The following is an 18251-nucleotide window of genomic DNA, read 5'->3' on the forward strand; positions in this document are numbered from 1 at the left end:
TGCTAATGCTCAGTAATAGAACATATCACCTTTATGACCAAGTGTCACAAACGGCCCTGTTTCTATTAACCAATCAAACATAGCATCTTGTTAAAATCAAATTACTGAGTTCCAGCGGTTTTGGAGTCATTGTTGAACTCAATAAATGTTTCCTTTTTTTCTTTATTTCCATATTTTAACCTGTTTTAGTTGATGTTCACCAGCGTTCCTACTGACTTGAATCAAGAGCTGCACTTTCTGAGGTTATTAAAGGCCAGCACCTTGCAGTACCCTTGATTCTGATTGGGGGATTTCACTTCCTCTTGTTGGGGTCAGAGGTTATACTGGGTAACTTTTTTAGAGGGATTAACGTCCTATCTGATCCTGGTTAATCCACATGCAGCATCACTGGGCCATAAAGCTGCACACACTTCAATCCCCTCCCTCCCGCCGCAGCTCCATATCTGGGCTAAATGTTTTTTGGACCAGTGGCCAAATTGACATTGTTGGCTGGAAGTGGCAGAATTTCTGTCAGAACAAGAGTGTGTTGCGAAGTTGAAAAGATGTGTGATCAACAGTCCCAATAAGTGAAGAAAATCACGCTGCATCATCTGTCTGAATTTTTAATGATGTGAAATACAAATGTGATTTGAGATTCATGTCATGTTGGAGGGTTTTGACTGAGACACATTTCCATTTGATTTAAATCTGTGATGATGTTTGAGTCAGAGGTGCCAGAGTTTATATTTGATTATGCGTTCAGGTTATCTGATTCCCGACAGATGATTTCAGGCTGAATTTGCTGGATCTGCTGCTCATCAGGGTGAAGGTTTGGAACGTAGGCTCTTCAGCGCCGGCCCGTGTGAACCTTTGCTGTGTTTGTTCAGAGGTGCGTGTGGTAGAAAGCTCAGAGGTTAACTTCCGACTCGAATCAACCTGATCATATAAGCACAAACATCTGGATGATCCCACATGGCTGGAAATATCAAAGTGCAACTGCACAAACTGTTTCTATCAATAGTCCATATTTATTTCAGTACAGGTTAAAAAAAAAAATCATTATTTACTTCACAGAATGTTTTACAACCGAAACCATAATTCCAGGCAAGTGCAGGAAAACAATGCAGAGTTTTAGGTTTGCAGGTAAAAGTCGATGTAGGAAATTGGTTTGATGTTTCTGGGCGGATGGATCTTTATTGGGGAAATTAGGGGGATGTTGATGCTGCAGCAGAACAGACAATTCAACAGGGATGCACTAAAATCCACAAGTTCTCAGTGACTTTAGACCTTTCAGGAGTCTGGATGTTCCTGTAGACATGGCTGACATTTCTATTCTCAGGAGAAATATTAGGCTGGACAGCAGAGACTGACTTTATCAGCTATAGAATCATAATGACAAAGTTCTGCATGGTCATGGACCAAAGGAGCATTAATGCATCTCCAAAAAGCAGGAAATCCACATTTCAAGAGCGTGCAGGTGTGTACAGTACATACGTCATGGGGCATATTCACAGAAGGCACAGCTGGTTAAAGCCAAACATTAAGCCCTTTCATCCATGTTGAAACCTCTGTTCTGTCCATCTCTGCACTTTGTCCTTTAAAATTCTAACACCTAATAAATTAATTCCACTTTTGGAGCATCCGTTCTTTGTGTCTCCAACCTTCCTCCTGCCTTCCTTAATTTTCCCTTCCCTTTAGCATTCTCTTCCGTGCCAAACGGGCCTCCCGCATCTCCTCCAGGGTCTTGCGAGGGTCCAGAACGAAGGCCAGAGCTACGGCAGCGGTGCCATCACCGCTCTGCCGGGAGAAACAGAGGAAGGTGGCCCAGAGGAAGGCGCAGCAGCCCATGAAGGCTGTTCGCATGTACAACGGCATCAGAACAAAGTTCAGAAACTGAAAAAGATTCAATCTTGATCTCATTAATCTTAATCCACACACAGGTGGGGACAATTCAAACCGATTTATCACTAATTTGTGATTTCACTCCAACTAATTAAAGAGAAATGACCCAACAAAAAAGCAGATTTACCTGCATGAATGGCCAATACATCAGTCCAGTCTGAAAGTCAACATAAAATATTAATATTCCCACAAAATGGAACCAGTTTGCACTTCCAGAACTCTAGTTTAACTCTAGTTTAAGAACAATTTCTTAGATCAAAAAATGTGAAGGAAGTAAAGGAATGAAATGAATTAAGTGATTAACGCCATTTATCAGCACGATGCAGATATAAACAGTAGAATCGATCCTTTAGAATAAAAACAATTGCAAAAATCTCTAAAGGAGCCCTTTAATATAGCTGGAATAAGATGAGCAGAAAGCTGCAGCACGCTGAGTTCTGCAGCATGTTTGAACCGCTTGGCGTGAGACACGTCTCCGTGGTGGGATTTCAACAGCTAAACGTCCTGAAAATGTGCTGACTGGAGCGAACCGACCTGATCCCGGGCGTCGAGCCCAGTGCGCAAAGCAGTCGTGACTCAAACTAGGTTAATCTGTGAGCAGTGCGGGTTCCTCCATGATTACCTTCCAGGTGTTGAAGAACTTCTCTCTCCAGTCTTCAAAAACGTCCTCTTTGTCCTCCAGGAAGCTCACCCCTAGACGAGAAAGCAGTTTGAAAACAGAAAAGAAGGCGTTATTTGCTGCTTTTGCCACTCGTGCACACGTTAAATAACCTCAGAGCAGAGAGCTGCGACTGATCCTACCGGTATAAAAAACACTGGTGGCCAGAGGAGAAGCAAAGCTTTGGTCCAGCAGGAGTTTCCGAAAAACCATCCCCACAGACTTCCCTGGGAATCTCCTCTCCAGGGCGCGTAGCCAAAAGTAATTGAAGTTTCCATGGAAACTTATCGCCACAATGGCCACGTTGCGCGTGTGGCTCCAGTCGATGCGTTCCTTCTGCGCGATGAGCTGATGGGCGAGATCTCCTCCGGCAAACAGGCAGCCGTACAAAGTGACGTTGGCCAGCCAGGGGAAGCGCTTGACCGCTTCTTTCAGCACTGCTCTCCGCATCGTGGCACCGCGGCGCGTCAGCAGTCCGTCCGAATGACGCCGCACTTGAGCTCAGTATTCACAGCGCGGGCATGTCGCTGAGACTGAAGGTCCTGCTGGACAACTGACCGGCAAACTGTCCGCCTGCACACGGTAATCAGATTGGGATTAGTCATACAGTGGCAGGAGGAAGGAAACACTTGATCAGGTCTCCTAAATCAAGTGCAACATCATTACATCATTATCAAACCGCCCAGTCGGAACCTTCGCACTGTGCGTAAAATCTATCAACTCTCCATTCGGTGATTAGAGATGGCTCCTCTGGAGGGGACCGGTCTGGAGGTCAGTGGTCGTCAAACACGTCTGATCCTGACATTTAAACCCAGCAAAGAGAAGAATCTGGTGGAAAGGAGGAGGTAATGGCACCGTTTAACAGTCGCTCCGGGCGAAATCACACTGCTCCGCTACAAATCCTGAGAGACAGGCGCTTATCAGGGGATTTCTTCAGGCTGCACAGACCTGGATGGATCCAGTCTCCTGCGTCACTGACATGAACGGTCGGTGGCTCGGCTCAGACCTCCGTCAGTCGGCTCGGGTACGACAGCTCAACGGGGATACACAGCAGTAGTGAGCTGAAGTCAGACACAACTCGCTTTCTCCCAGATGCCCCACATTTGATTAACAAGATTATGAATATGGACCCAAAGTTCAGACCTCCAAGCAGCTCACTTCCCCACATATGCTGACTTATTACGCCCAAAATTGCTTCAGTTACTTCAAGGTTTGTCAGCCTCAGGATGTTGCTGCTCTTGTATCTGCGGATCAATCTCGGTGAAAGGATCAATGATGATGATAGACTGTGATTAGAGAATCAAGAAACCTGGAGATCTCTGCTGATGGACAGTGTCCTCTGGTGTCTCTGCTGGGGGCTGCTGCTCAGTACCAGAGGACTGACTGTTGGACAACGTCTCCGCTTCAGTCCTCAGGATGTTTCTGAGAGGTTCTGGGTCTGACCCGGCCTTTGGTTTTCCCCTTTGGGTGGAGCCGTCCTCTGGTTCTACTTGAGTAGGTTGGCTGAAAGCCCTTCTCAGTGCTCCGCTCGTCCTCATCATGCTGTCCTGCTGTCCACCTGCTGAGCAGAAGTTTGAATGAAGAAACAATAACATGTGACCTTGGCCACTTCTGCCTTGATGTTTCTTTGATGTCTGTCCATCAGAATGATCTGTCTGTGGTCCAAAGTTGGATCCGTTCTACAATTTTGTCCAGATGATGTCAGAATATTAGAACAAATGAGATGTTTAAGTGATCTTTGACTGTCAGTGCAGCCAAAGTCAGAAGATTGATGCTGGTGTGTTTTACTGAGCAGCTGTTGAGAGTAAGTGGCAGTTGCTCAGTTCAAACTCTGAGCTCACAGGACTGACGTGACATTATATGAGGGAAATGAACGAGCTTGAAAAGCTTTGTTGCGATGATTTAAATATTTGATATGACAAATGATTGTTGCAAGCAAAAACTCCGAGATTTGAAGACCTGCGATTTTATGTTGGTAACATTTCACGATTTGTGTGTGTGTGTATGTGTGTGTGTGTGTGTGTGTGTGTGTGTGTGTGTGTGTGTGTGTGTGTGTGTGTGTTTGTTTACGTCCCTCCATATTGTGTATTTAGACCCAAATGTGACCTAAATATGCTCATTTCATCAGTTCAACTCTGATTTGCTGGGTGGGGTCAATCGGGAGGGACGACGAAACGTTCCTAATTTCTATTGGACACTGCTGCTGTCAATCATAATGATCTCAACTCTAATTGGCTGCGGCGCTCAGACGTCTCGGAAGTGTCATTTTTGGAGTCGGACAAAACTTCGGCGTATCTCGCAGCAGCTCCGACTTGTTTCCCGACGTCCAGGACCAAATGGCAACATTACGGATCTAAATTGGTACGTTTGAGCATTTCTCGTCGTGGTCTGTGAAATTTCCCGTGCTTTGTTGTCGGTGCTGTCGGGGGTTTAACGCGCCCTCTCCACTGGGTCTCTAGCCTCCGATGGCGTTAGCTTAGCTCAACTTTGTTCTAAAACCACAAACCCAAATAAAATGTGATCGCTGGTTTTCATTCACTAGTTTCTCATCTCTCAAACCGCGTTATTTGTCCTGCATCTGTAGCAGATGGACACTGAAGTTCGGGGCTAACTTTAACTTTTGCCTTATGTTGTGGCTAAACTTCTGCAACGAATTGACAAAGTTTTTTTTTCTTGTATCGTGGCTTCCTAACCGGACTCGTACGGTGAAAATACCACATTATTTCGCCTTTTCAGGACGCTGCAACACCGATAAATGATGAAAATATGCAGACTGAATCGACATGTTTCTGACGTTGATGGATATAAAAGACGCAGGATGCTGGTTTTACTGGCTAAAAAGTGCAGCGAAATACGGAAGTTGCTGGTTGCAGCCAGTTGAGACATGTCTCATTTCTCATGTTGTCTTGTCAGTCTAATAATAATCATCTCTCTGCTGCCAGAGCAGCTGTTGCAGGTTTCTGTGTTTGCCTGTGTAGGTTGAGGTTTTCTCTAAAGTACACGCCACTGAAAAGCTGCACGTTAGTGGCTGAATGCGCCCCAGACAGGCTTCGGTTTCCCCGTTAACACCCCAACAAAGCTGGACTGTCGACCATCATTCCCAGCACTTTGACCTAAATACGACTAACTGTGTGTTTGCAGTGAGAAATTCCACCTGAGGTCCAGTTAAAACTGTTGATGGGCGGCTGGAGGCATCTCTGACTTTGCCCTTAAAGCTGTATGTTGTGTTTATGTTGTGTGTATGATGATGCACATGATGCACACTGACTTCCTCATCTGAGCGGATGTGTGGACGGACGGACGGCGGACAGGTTGTGCCACCACTTTCGGCTGTGGTGAAGATGTAACAGCATTTTCTCGCTTTCGCTTATGACTTTCAGTTAAAAATGGAGGAAATGTTTGTCGTGGCGAATAATCCAGGAAATACGCTTTAATTTAGTTTAACGGCACGTTTCCATGGCTGCATCCAAACCGTTTCAAATCTCCTGGCTCCAGTCTCGCTGGAGACGACGGCAGTTTGTGACAGGAAGACGTCGATGTCGCTGTGGTTTCGCTGCCGCCGAGTCATGAAAGCAGATTTCTGGTTTCCCGTGAACGAGGTTTATAACCGCTTATTCAGGATTTCTGATTAAATCGGGTAATGTTTGATTTGCCTCCGGATTAACGAAGGTGTTTGTCTCTGACTTTGTTTTCATTCCTGCTGAACACGATGTTTGTTCTCATGAGTCAAAATATGCGAGTGGAGCCCGGGGAGGATTTTAGTGATATTTGATAACGAAGGTCACAGGAACCGGCCCCAGAACTCCTCAGTGGTCAGGAGATGCCTCAATAATCCCTCAGAATCTTCTTCACGGTGGTTTTGGCTCCTTTTTTTTTGACTTCTTATGTGTTTTATTCCCTCCCACAGCGACCCACCAGCCTCTGAAGCCTCTGGCTGGTATGCTGTTTACTCTGAAGTTAAGATCTTTGGTTTGAGTCTCGGTCAGGAACGTCTGCCTCAGCGGGCGGAACAATGTCGGTGGAGGTGGACTCGCTGGTGCAGGAGGCCAAGGAGAACATCGAGGCCGCGCAGAACTACCGCAGCGAGCTGCAGCAGCGGCTGCACGGCCTCAACCAGGCTCGCAAACAGGTACCAGCATCTGCCCGGACGGTGACCTGTCCACACCAAGTCTCTGTCTGTGATGTCTTCTCTACTACTGTAGCCCCCCCCCCCACCTCCCCAAATAGGTAAACAATGTTGCCACTTCCTGTTACTGCAGGCAAACGGCAAAATGGAGGAAGTGAAACAACAGTGATGACGATTGAAAGAGGAGCCCCAGATATTGTCGCTTGTTCTGTCCTGCTTGTGTAGCTGATCAGTCTCGGCGTCTTTATGTCCCACCACAGGGATGAATCACGACCAACGAAATGGAATGCTGGAACTTTCTCTCTCCTGCACACACACAGACACACACACGTCAGGATCCTGTGTGCGTGTGTGTGTGTGTGTGTGTTCTATCTGAGGGACATCTTGTCCCTCTTGAACTGTCCAAACATTGTCTCCTCATATTTTGAGTTGAGCTATTATCAGAGAACCTCCAAATATTGATCTTGGGTCGTCTGTGTGGAGCTGATAACTGTCAGGAAAGGTTGCCGTGACGCTAGTGGAGCACTTCCTGTGTTTGGCCAGCAACACACACACACACACACACACACAAACACACACGCACGTCAGCGTGTGTTTCCATTCCCATAGTCGTGATATTGCTGGTGTGAGTTCTTCCTGTCTGCATCAGGTTAAATGGGCTTATTTAACATTTGGTCCTTGTCCTCAGGTCCGCGGCAGCTCCAGTCAGGCCCGCGAGACCCTCCGCAGACACTTCTCAGAACTTCAAGCAACAGCGACTCAGCTGCTCACGGAGCGACTGGCGGCTCTGCTCGCTGAGGTGGACGCCGTCGAGGCCGCCAGCGTCAAACCGTTGGACGACTGCCAGAGTATAATCGAGCACGGCGTGGGACAGGCGGACGAGCTGCTGAGGGAAGGTGGGCGCCTCCCTTTGTTCTTAGAAGCAGCTCAACTCTGGCTTCTGGACTCAGAAATGATCATCAAATCTCTTTCTGTCCGTCCAGGTGAAGCAGCTCTGCGTTGTGGTCTTGGAGAAAAAGAGGACAAACTGGGCAGCTTCACCAAGAAGGCCATGCACATCCAGCTGGACAGGTGAGACGTCGACAGACGGCAGCGATTACGGTCGACTTCTCTAAGTTACGAAGACCGTTTTTGTTCCTCAGCCTGCCCGAGGTCCCAGCGTTGGTGGACGTGCCGAGCGTCTCTGCACAGCTTGACGACTCCCTGCTGGGTGTGCTGAGGGACTGGGTGTCCCGCCACGGCTCCGTCTCCTCCCACCCTCCCGTCCAGATTGAAGAGCTGCAGGAGAGGCCAGGCAGCATCCTGGTGCGCTGGTGTAAGGTCGGTAGAGCCCATGGAGAGAATTCGAGTTGCAGAGAAAACAAAAATCCAAACGTGAAATGCGTGTGTGCGTCAGGTGGACGAAGACTTCATGGCGGCGGAGTATCGGCTGCAGTACCGGCGCTCTGGCAGCAGAGGGAGCCAGTACGAGGACGCCTGCATCGGCAGGGACTGTGAGTTCCTGGTTCTTCACCTGGACCCTCACACAGATTATCTGTTCAGGGTCTGTGCTCGTGGGGAGGGGCGCACCGAGTGGAGCGCATGGAGCACCCCGCAGACGGGATACACCACGCTACCCGCCCTCGGTGGGTGAGAGTGTTAGGGTTGGGAGCGCCGAGTGTGAGCGTTGAGGAAATGAACGGCGTGTTCTGTCTCAGAGTGGTGTCCCGGCACCGAGGGCTACATCCTGAGCAGCAGGAGGAACATGGCTCTGCGCAACGACGCCACCCAGGCGCGCTGCCCCGTCATCTACTCAAACACCCCCACGTACTTCTGCGGCCAGACGCTGACCTTCAAGTAAGCCCACGCACACGACGAGCTCCAGCACGCGCTGTGCTTTCCACGGCTTCGTCCAAGGAAACGTCTTTGTTTGTTTGTTTGTTTGTTTGTGAAGAATCGCTGCAGCAGGTCAGGTGGATCGCAGGGACAGCCTGGGCGTGTGTGTGGACAACCAGAAGGGGGCGGAGTCACTTCAAAGAGATCAGGCTGTGTGTATTTCCACCAACGGTACGCTGACACACACACCAGGGGTGGACTTCCCTCTTCTTTATCAGAGTTGGGTTGGTTTTTAATTTAAGCCTGTGCCGTTTGTGTCCAGGCGCCGTCTTTGTCAACGGTAAAGAGATGACCAATCAGCTGCCCGCCATCTCCCTTGGCTCCACCGTCACCTTCGACATGGAGGTGGTGAACATGTTTCCCGTCAGCAGCAACAACAGCCTGAATGGCGGCAGCTTCAAGCTGAGGGTGACCATCGGTTCGGGGAACCGGGAGGTGGTGTTTGATTGGCTGGTGGACCAGGCTGTGGACTCCCTCTTCTTCGGCTGTTCTTTCGTGCACTCGGGCTGGAAGGTGCTGGTGTATTAATCCCGGGATTCCGGCAGCCGCCAGAACTGTGAGCGCTCGCTGGGAGGTGACGTAGAAGCAGGAGGCGTCACGGTAACAAAGCCATCTGCTGCTTTTCTGCCAACACACCCCGATCCGTATTTGTCCTTTTTATGTTTCCCGGCTGTGAAGAAGCATAATCCTGGATTAAACCTGAATCCAGCTGCTCCTCAGGCTTCACAGCTGGAATCGTGCTCGCCATCGTCGTCTTAAAGTTTCCGTTTACGGCTGTTTCGTTTCATTTTCATCCATCTTAGAAGTGCGATACATCTGACCTCTGAGCCAATCAAACAACTTTTGGAACTGAAAGTTAATGTTGGTGAAGCTTGACTGAAGCAGAAGCTGAAGAGTTCAACATTCTGAAACTGTTCTGGGAATGATTCTCTTCGAGCCACAATGAAGAAGAAGAAAAAATTAGGATCTGATTTCATTTTCAGTCAAATTAATGAGTGTCATTAAATTCTATTAATTTAAATTCCTTTTAGTGTCGTGCATTGACAATCTTATCAGTATTTAACCTTTTTTTTAGGGAAATAGCCTTTTTAGGGGAAGTCTTCTTCTGTGGTATCGATACAAACTTATTTGACCCGATAACAGAAAAAACAAGCTGTTATCTTCATCGTCTTCCTATTTATTTTTTTGGTCCCAGGCTCGTCAGAAAGAAAGCTTATGTGCAAGATTTAAATGTTGCTTATGTTCCACATGTAAAATAATTTTATGCGTGAGGTTTTGTAACGTTGGTACATGTGGAGTTCTGCTGCTGGGCGGTCAAAATAGGAAGTGAGCTTTGGACTATTAATGGTGTTTTAGTTCAAACAACAGCTCTTCGGCTCTTAAACACGGGTGTTTAGATTTTCCGTGGATGATAGTGGATCTCGGGATGGTACAGAATCCTGAACGCATCTTGACTGTAACATTTGGGAAATAGCGACGCCTGCTGGTCGACTAGCCGTATTACACCTGTCAACTTTCAATAAAGTTTGAAGTCTTTTCTAAAACTTTAAACATCTGTAACTTTAAAAAAAAAAGATTTTCATATTATTTCTGATGTATTGGCAGATGTGTGTTATTGCAGAACCTTCCTAAACGTTTGCTGTGCCTGTATTAATCTTTATCAACGTATAGAAATGTGCAGCATTGCAGTTCCTCACTGTAACCACTGGGGGCGATGATAAGTTTATCAATGATACTCACGTAACATCTATACATCAGATTTCCTTTAGATTGTTGCTTCATTTCAGAATATTAGTTTAGATGATTTCTATACAGTTTTGACAGATAACCTTAGTTTGTGCCCTCCAGCAGGAATGCTAGGTTTTATTTGGTTCTTTTTTTTTTGTTGCCACGTCAGAAGCTGTCAGTGTTCTGGGATTATTTACAGTATTTATGCTTTAAACTTTAGCTCAGTGTTGTAACAAACTATCGGACAGCCTTTTACACAGGTACAAAACTGATCTTTTATTAGAAAAACCATTTGACTCAACTTAAAAGTTCACAATGTCGAGCTGGTTTCGCATGAACTCAAGTCTTTTCCACACGGCTCCTCCAATCTTGTGCAAAACGCTGCTGGTCTCGTGTGAATCAACAACCGTGACGACAAAACTACAGCGGGCGAAACGACCTGCTCAGCTGTTGGTGTGAAAACAGGCAGATTTTCTGATTCAACATGGACGGCTGAACGAGTGTTTTAGCCTCACTGAACCTGAAGATCATTTCAAGGCAGCAAGATCAGATCAGATGGTGCAAATCCACTCTGCAGGGGGGAGGAGGAGGAGGAGGAGGAGGGGGGGGGGGAGGAGGAGAGGAGGAGGAGGGGGGGGGGGAGGAGGAGGAGGAGGGGGGGGGAGGAGTGCACCAGTCTGCAGGAAATGTTCCCCTTTGGTCTTTCAAACTAAAAACAAAACTACAAAACCTTCTGGGAGGTGTTGAGAGGTTCTGAAATACTGATCACACATCATTAAAAGCCTTATTTACACAATCCTGGCAACAGCAAAATAAAGCAAATCCAGCAGAAATGGGTTCGCGTCAGTAGATTTAATCCGGTGGGAAGTTCAGGCTCTGCAAGCGAGTGATCCAAAAGTTCTTCACCCTCAAATGAAATAGAAACGCCTTCAGTACGACACAAATCATCTCAAAATGAAACACAAACCGCAGCGGTGGAAACCGTTTAGATGTGCGGAGGTGAAGGTGAAATGAATCAGAATGGGGTCAAAATTCTGCCATTCTATTAAAAACAACTAAATCAGTACACAGTGTGGGCAGTAGAGGGCGCTGTTAGACACTCAGAATTACAAAAGGTAGCACCAAAACCGCAGAGCTGCGCTCATCACAGCTGGTCTGTGTTTGATTTAAGTGCTTCAAAAATAATAAATATGCCGCCGAACACCGTCTACGCTATTTACCACGCGGAAACATGATGTCACAGCAGGGCCGACGCCACACGAGAGCTCAGAAACTAAACTGGGGGGAGGTGCAAAGACAAAAGCTGCAAAAAAGTGAAAAACTGAGGGTTAGCGTAGCATTCGCCGCTTGATGAGAAACCCAACAGGTATGAAAATAAAGACAGGTTTGCAACTAAAATATTTAGGCTGCCCCCTGGTGGCAAACAAAGGCACTGACAATCTACAGCGAGCAAAAAAACCTTAAAAAGCATTTTTGATTCAGATATAAACAAAGTGAGCAGGAAGGATTTCCGACCGGAGCCTCGTGTTGTGACTGGAAAAGCTGTTTGTTCTATTCAGCCTGTTTTGTCCAGAGTTTGTTACGCTGCAGGATGAGGATTCTGGCTCCATGCTGGACCTGACGCTTCTGGAGGATGTGCGCCGACCTTCTGGTTGTCTGACCTTCACCGCCTGTCTGTCTGTCACGGATCCGCTTGGCTCTGTTTGGTGTCGGCTCTTCTCTTCTGCCCCACGTTTCCATTCTCCAGGCAGCCGTTGCCGGCCTCGGGTGCATCGGGATCCGGATCCGGATCCAGCTCAGGCTGCGACTCTACGGCCGTCTCCCAGTCCTCCTCCTCCTCGTCTTCCTCCTCCTCCTTGTCCCTCTGGGAGGCCTGGTTCTGGGTGAGGCGGAGTCGGGCCATGGCCCGGTCGATGGTCAGCGTGTTGATCAAGTTGAAGTCGTGCATGCTGATGAGGTGCAGCAGGAAGTTGCGACACAGGTTGTTGTGGACGATGTGGGCGCCGTGGTGCTCGGCGAACAGCAGACACGCCTCGTTCATCTGGTTGTCGGCTATGAAGCTGGAAGAGAAAAGGTTGTTTTTGAGGGCGGCTTCGCTATTGGCTGTTTTGTTTGATAGTGGGGAACTGATCGAACGCACCCGCGCTTCATGACGTGGCGGTTCCACAGCTTCATGATCTCCTTCTCCCCCTCGTTGACGTCGGTGAACTCCTCGATTTGCTGCAGCGAGAGCAGAGGTTTCAGGACGGGCGCGAACCTCCTGCCGCCGTCGTCGCGACAACGGCACAGGCCTTTGATGCGGCTGTATCTTTATTGATTCGTCTACCTTGGAGGTCTTCTCCTTGAGCCAGTCCGGGTCCCTTTCGTCCTCGCTGTCCACGTCCATCTCCTGAGGGCGCAGCGGCACACAGCTGTCGCTGTGGAAGTACAGGCGGTTGTGTCCACTGATGTACGTCCTCTGCTGCTCCTGCTCACCGTCCTCCGACTCCAGGAACTCAGACAGTCTCGCCTTTGTTCTTTTAGGTCTGGACAGAAACAAAATATAGATCAACGATGTATTTAGAGACAACCTCCCGGCAGGAAACGGCTGAGAAGCAGAAGTTTTCCAGGTGATCACCTGCAGGTGAGGACGTGGGTGACGGCCGTCCTCTTCACCGGCCCGTTCCTGCTGAAGGCGAAGCCCGGTTGGTTGTGGATGTCCTGCGGGTTCCCGGCATACGAGCCATCGTAGCTCTCGTTGATGGAAACTTCAATCTTGGCTCCTTTGGGATGAGGCTGCCAAGGATCGAGAGGAGGAGAAACAGGAGTCAGATGTTTCTGCCGGAGTTCAGTTCTTGGCTGCACCTGTTGGTGCGAGTGCTTCTCACCACGTAGTTGAAGTTGAAGCGGGAGTGTGAGAGCTTGAGGTGTTTGAGCAGACTGTAGAGCCTCCTGCAGTTGAGCGTGCACCAGGGGCAGTGGAGGTCATCTCTGGCCTCCGTCTGCTGCCGGGTGTTGTTGTTGTACTGGAACTGCAGGTCGACAGAGGTGGAGAGTTCAGGTCTGATCTGGAAACCTGTAAAATGGTCTGTCGGGACATGACGCCGCGGCGCCGAGAGCTAACGCGACAAAACAGCCCGGGACGCAGCCTCTCACAGGTGCCCTAGCTCAGACTAACCTGGTAGAAGATGCGGAGCTTCTGTCGCAGCTCAGAGGGGACTTGCTCTCTTCTGGTGTGGGCTTCACCGTTCACGGACTCTTTAACATCTGCAGCAGGAAGCAGAGAAGCGTCAGAGCTCTGAATCACGCCGAGGCTACCTCAGACACTCGTTTCTGGCTCACTCAGGGTGTGTGCGGCCCTCAGGGTGCTGGGTCTGGACTCCTGGTTGGTCTCGCAGTTGCGGGTGGCCAGCGGTTTGGCCACGGGCGCGGTGGAGCGGTCGGAGGAGTCGGTGGTCCAGCGCAGGGTGAACTGCAGGGTGGGACCCTGAGAGAAGCTCTCAAACGGAGGCAAACACTGAGGACAGAAGCACAAAGGAGTCTTCCTGCGGCCTGAAGACGGCGCGCTGCTTCAGCGCTGCTGCTGCCGTCGGAAACACACACCTTTCCATCCAGGATGGTCTCCCAGGTGGCCCTCTTCTTGTTCACGGGACACTCCTCGGTCTCCTGCATGGACACCTCGTACTCTCCGTCCAGCAGCTGCAGCCGTCTGCACAACAACCAGGCGTGATCATTCTGCGCCATCACGCCAACGGTTCTGCGCGTCTGTGTCTGCGCGTCACCTGTTTTTATCAAAGACGGTCATCTGAGCCACAAACGTGGTTTCTCCCTCCTCCAGCAGCGAGGAGCTCCTCCGCTTCCTGTTTACAGCTTCCTCTGTAAAATCTGAATCAGACAGAGACGACTTACACAAAACTCGCCCCATTCTGACCCGTTACTCCTTTAGTCGTCCCACGTGACCCGAGCTCTGGACATCGTGGGCTGCTCACCTCTGTTGTGGAGACTCTCGCCGTTGGTCAGTCCGTTCAGCTGCGTCCGTGGGCACCCCGGCCTCGACACCCTGAAGAGCAGCGAGTACGACTTGACCATGTGAGAGTTGCTGGGTTCAAACTCGCTGCTGGGAACCAGCAGGGCAGGAACGGTGCCCGGCTTTGCGTGAAGTCTGGCGCCGCCGTCTGGGTTCAGAGGAACCTGCTTTTTCCCTGCAGGGACCTGCTTCACTGGACAACTGACATCCTGCACAGGACCAAACACAGTCAGGTATGCAGCCGAAACAGGAAATAACACCTCAACTACGAGATTAAAACAAACAAACCAAATAAATCATAAAAATGTTCACACCAGCAATGCCGAGATACCAACACACCTTCCTCTTCTTGTGACAAACTTTGATCAGCAGAACCTCCAGAGACACAGAGTTCTGCTCGTTCTCACTGTCCTGAGATAGTTTCCCTAAAGAAACCAGAATTTTAAAATGCCGACATTTCACACTCGCACACACTCTTTTCACTCACACACACACACACAATTTACACACAACGACTAAAACGTGAACGCACACGGGAAGTAAAAACTCACCAGCTTTGTGGAAAAAGCCAGTAAAGGTGAGCTGGAGGTTAGAGGCCAAGCTGTGGAAAAGAGAACTGGGTTATAAGAGCAAATGTTGATCCCCAGCAAATGACGGACAGATCGGCTGGATTCCAGCAGCTCGTGCAGGAGGAGGATTCACCTGTGGGTCTCCTGTTCGCCTCTCATCTTCTCCACCTTGAACAACAGATTGTCAACCTTGGTGCTTTTCCTGCACGTACACAGACAGCTGCAGTTAGTGAGATGACCACCGACGCTGGCGAACAGGCACAAATCACCCCCAGTCAGTGGAAGCCAGCAGCTGAGAGGCGGCTTCCCCTTTCCTAATAGTCTGCATCTGTTTTTGGCCACTTGTCGATATTCTGGCAGGTTCTTCTTTGAAGACTTAAAGAATATGACCTCGCTATGCGCCGCTGGGGCTAAACAAGGATTATTCTGCAGGTTCCTGTCCTGTCTGGGACCAACAGCGAGGGAGAGATGATCACATCAGTATGATTGAGAGCAGTGGAAACAGGAAGAGCTCCCAGAAACTGAAGCAAATCATCAGCTCCTGCTGCTGGCCAGTGCTCACCAGATGCTGCCCCTTTAATTCTGGACCCATCACGTCTGTACAGGCAGCGTGTGCAGCTTCCTGTAGTGGGGTGCTGGGGGCCCACACATGGCTCACATCAGCTGGGGCCGAATGTTGTCCCTCAACCTCAACCTGAGCACAGTTATAATGAGCCAAAGTAACTGAAAACACCTGTGTGGAGCTAAAGTCCAACAGCTTTCAAAGCCCCTTCGGTTTGAATCAGAGCCGCTGGGTTCACGTGAACACCGTTTTCATCTTCTGAGAGAAAATGATGTTTTTTATTTCCACGAGCCTGCAGCGGGACCGCAAGAACAGCCTGAACCGCTTGATTTCAGGTATTTGTGCTCAGAGAAATCCCTGCAGAGCCCCGAGTGGATCTGACTCATTTCTGTTCACGTGTAAACTTTCACATGACTGCAAAGGAAACAGGAACAGGCCACCTGATCCTTCCAGCACGGTCATCTCTCATTTAATATGTTGTGTAACTAATTGTTAGCTTCTAAGACACGGTTTTCAAACGCAGCTTTAAATATACAAGGTTCACTGGCTGGAACCCACGTCCGTCGGGAGCGGAGGCTCTCTGGGCTTTGTTGTTTACAGCTTAATTATGCAGTGGCATCACGACAGCATCTCCACCAGCTCCAGCCCCACCTGCACCAACCAGCTAAGCTGCATTTTAAGCATCTGATCACAAAAAGACAAATGAATCAAAGTGCAGGAAACAAAGACAATTATGCACAAGCATTACAAACAGGTTTCTGATTACCTTTTGGCGTTATTCCTTGAGTTTCTGTGGGACATGTAGGTAAGTGTCCTGTGCAAGAATATAGGCTGAAATAAGCCAGAAAGATAGAGAAACGTGGGCGAGTTAAAACAAGAGCTTTGACTTTGGACAAAACTGGAATATATGTTGCAAAACTCACAGCGATCAGGTTTCTGGTGCGGAGGAACCTGTAGATTTGGGTTGGCTCTGCAAGTTCGATCAAGTTTCGTTACCATCACATTACTTTATGCACTGATCACTCTGGAATCTAATGTAATCTCTCATGTACAAACGGAGGGAGAAAACATCAACGCCCCCATGTTTAGAGAGGCTGAATCACATTAGAAAAAGACTAAATCTGTAGTATTGAGAGGAACAGGACGGGTTTTCTCTGCCTTATCTCGGTTCTGGAGAGGCTCAACAGTAATGCAGCCTGGGGAATTAACAGGAAATGCATTCTGAGCATCACATGTGAAAGAGAAAAAAATCAAGAAGTACATTGTTACATCGGTACAAGTTTGATTCTTTCATTCCTAAAGTCGGTTGGACCCGCAGCCGGTAAACTGGCCGAGCTCTTCTCTTTCAGCCGCGGGGCTTGACTAAAGCTCCCGACACTTTTTAATGCAACTCTGAAGCTGATATCAGTGAATATGGAATTAGTTCAGAGCAGCGACTCACTCTCGAAGGCCTGCAGGAACAACTCGTGGTCGGCTTGAATGTGTTGCAGGTTCGGCTTTTTGGCTGCAGCCATCGCCGCCGATGACGACTGGTACAGCCCGTTAGCTCTCCCACCAGACCCAAAAGCCACCAGGTGGTTTCCAGCTGCGGAGTTCTGCTTCTGTGGAGCCATCGCCCCCAAAAATGGCTCAAGGCAAGTGTAACAGTGCCAGACTCGAGTCCTCTTCCTTTGTCAAAACAAAAGAGCCGCGGTTGATCAAAACAGCCGGTTGGAAAAAATGTTGCCCACTAGCTGCTCATTTTACAGGCCCAACGCGAAAGTTTCGGTCTAGAGTATGAAACGCTGGGGCGGCCACATTCCAGCGTTTTCGTGAATGTATCCGTTTAACAGTCACAGAGGTCGGCGAACAGACTTGAAATGCGCGAAACGAGATACCAGCCCCCGGCAAGCTGACGCGGTTCCGTAGCTAACTGGCTAACTTCCGTAGCCGGCTAGCATTAACTGCGGGCTAACTGACCAGCATTGTACGGCTCTAAGTTCAGTAAATTAGTACGCGAGTAATGCTGCTAAATAACGGCTAATATAACAATTCGATACCCCCGACTGCACAAAGTTTTATTGTTTTCTTGTCAGGCTCTTCTTGGCACATTGAGGTATCGCTATCGTCATGCTGTAAAGTAAGCACGTGTTTCCGGAAAGACTTTATGAAATAAAAATAGCTTAAAATGTAAAATCTTTAAATATGCCCTTTCCTCAACATTGAAAGAGCTAAGATTAAAGCACTTCAGTTTGGTTTAAAAAAAAAAAAAAGAACTAAAGGCTTTTTTTTTTTTTTTACACATAATTCATAGAACATGGCCACCTTGATCACATTTATGCTTTTATTTAGAAGGCATAGACCACAGATTTCCTCTTATTGACGCCATCTTAATCGCTTTGGCATATTTAAGATGAGTCTTCCAGCGTGACTTGTATTGAAAGATCCCGCCTTCTAGTAGCTTTACCCAATCACCGCGCTTGTTTGTTAAAAGGCGGACTCCCATTGGTGGAAACATTAGCCGGTCTCCTACGAACTGGTGGCTGGAGGTGCGGGGAGAGGCACATTACCGCCTGTGCGGTGCAGCGAGCCAGTCAAATTAAATATTCGTTATCATTCCCCAGCTCAGTAAAATGAGGTTTAATCCACTCAGACATATCAAGTGCTCAAAAGGAAACAGTACACACTCCCGAGTAGTTCCAATGATAAAATATGGAGTAGTAATTCGGAATCCAACCAAGATAAAGCAAATTGCATTATTATTGTAACAATTGTACGACAATTATCTTGCTTTTTCACCTCTTCAGACTATTCCAAGAATGAACAAGAAAGATTCCAAAGTCTAAACAGGCATGTAATTTTAATGA

The 18251-nt window shown here is 48.4% G+C and overlaps 3 protein-coding genes across 6 annotated transcripts; 1 reads left to right on the forward strand and 2 right to left on the reverse strand.

The window, feature by feature from the left end:
• Window positions 1-885: 885 nt before the first annotated feature.
• Window positions 886-3682, reverse strand: mpv17l (MPV17 mitochondrial membrane protein like). 2 transcript variants are annotated; one of them, XM_029836417.1, is made up of 6 exons: window positions 3488-3682; window positions 3206-3367; window positions 2683-3112; window positions 2504-2574; window positions 2009-2038; window positions 886-1872 (listed from the first exon to the last, which is right to left on the reverse strand). In XM_029836417.1, exons 3-6 carry the CDS (start codon window positions 2987-2989, stop codon window positions 1657-1659), a joined length of 624 nt encoding a protein of 207 aa, XP_029692277.1. In that variant the 5' UTR covers window positions 2990-3112; window positions 3206-3367; window positions 3488-3682; the 3' UTR covers window positions 886-1656. The 2 variants fall into 2 exon arrangements, with proteins under 2 accessions (XP_029692277.1, XP_003965024.1); XM_003964975.2 differs by lacking the exon at window positions 3206-3367 and having other exon boundaries at window positions 3395-3682.
• A 1079-nt stretch (window positions 3683-4761) lies between these two features.
• On the forward strand, window positions 4762-10329 carry crlf3 (cytokine receptor-like factor 3). 2 transcript variants are annotated; one of them, XM_003964964.3, is made up of 9 exons: window positions 4762-4900; window positions 6447-6668; window positions 7354-7561; window positions 7649-7736; window positions 7808-7985; window positions 8062-8290; window positions 8363-8501; window positions 8599-8711; window positions 8803-10329. In XM_003964964.3, exons 2-9 carry the CDS (start codon window positions 6552-6554, stop codon window positions 9066-9068), a joined length of 1338 nt encoding a protein of 445 aa, XP_003965013.2. In that variant the 5' UTR covers window positions 4762-4900; window positions 6447-6551; the 3' UTR covers window positions 9069-10329. The 2 variants fall into 2 exon arrangements, with proteins under 2 accessions (XP_003965013.2, XP_029692428.1); XM_029836568.1 differs by lacking the exon at window positions 4762-4900 and adding an exon at window positions 5697-6351.
• Window positions 10330-11105: 776 nt separating this feature from the next.
• Window positions 11106-17516, reverse strand: LOC101077477 (polycomb protein suz12-B-like). 2 transcript variants are annotated; one of them, XM_003964976.3, is made up of 16 exons: window positions 16847-17516; window positions 16329-16375; window positions 16172-16236; window positions 14977-15045; window positions 14826-14875; window positions 14614-14699; window positions 14237-14483; window positions 14030-14132; window positions 13851-13956; window positions 13590-13764; window positions 13426-13514; window positions 13136-13279; window positions 12886-13043; window positions 12595-12793; window positions 12409-12488; window positions 11106-12328 (listed from the first exon to the last, which is right to left on the reverse strand). In XM_003964976.3, exons 1-16 carry the CDS (start codon window positions 17016-17018, stop codon window positions 11950-11952), a joined length of 2169 nt encoding a protein of 722 aa, XP_003965025.1. In that variant the 5' UTR covers window positions 17019-17516; the 3' UTR covers window positions 11106-11949. The 2 variants fall into 2 exon arrangements, with proteins under 2 accessions (XP_003965025.1, XP_029692121.1); XM_029836261.1 differs by lacking the exon at window positions 16847-17516 and having other exon boundaries at window positions 14977-16089.
• Window positions 17517-18251: the final 735 nt, after the last annotated feature.

This window comes from Takifugu rubripes, chromosome 5 (genome assembly GCF_901000725.2).
Source record: "Takifugu rubripes chromosome 5, fTakRub1.2, whole genome shotgun sequence".
In the NCBI taxonomy this organism is placed as follows: Eukaryota; Metazoa; Chordata; class Actinopteri; order Tetraodontiformes; family Tetraodontidae; genus Takifugu; species Takifugu rubripes.

Bases quoted from the DNA above. Each gene is read 5' to 3' on its own strand.
- mpv17l (XM_029836417.1), bottom strand. From the start codon at position 2,989: ATGCGGAGAGCAGTGCTGAAAGAAGCGGTCAAGCGCTTCCCCTGGCTG. The intron at 2,575-2,682 runs GTAGGATCAGTC...TTTCTCGTCTAG, and splicing joins CACCAGTGTTTTTTATACCG to GGGTGAGCTTCCTGGAGGAC. The intron at 2,039-2,503 runs GTAATCATGGAG...GTTGACTTTCAG, and splicing joins AGTTCTTCAACACCTGGAAG to ACTGGACTGATGTATTGGCC.
- crlf3 (XM_003964964.3), top strand. From the start codon at position 6,552: ATGTCGGTGGAGGTGGACTCGCTGGTGCAGGAGGCCAAGGAGAACATC. The intron at 6,669-7,353 runs GTACCAGCATCT...CCTTGTCCTCAG, and splicing joins TCAACCAGGCTCGCAAACAG to GTCCGCGGCAGCTCCAGTCA. The intron at 7,986-8,061 runs GTCGGTAGAGCC...TGTGTGCGTCAG, and splicing joins TCCTGGTGCGCTGGTGTAAG to GTGGACGAAGACTTCATGGC.
- LOC101077477 (XM_003964976.3), bottom strand. From the start codon at position 17,018: ATGGCTCCACAGAAGCAGAACTCCGCAGCTGGAAACCACCTGGTGGCT. The intron at 15,046-16,171 runs GTAATCAGAAAC...GTGTACGTGCAG, and splicing joins TCAAGGAATAACGCCAAAAG to GAAAAGCACCAAGGTTGACA. The intron at 12,489-12,594 runs GTAGACGAATCA...CTCTCGCTGCAG, and splicing joins TCAAGGAGAAGACCTCCAAG to CAAATCGAGGAGTTCACCGA.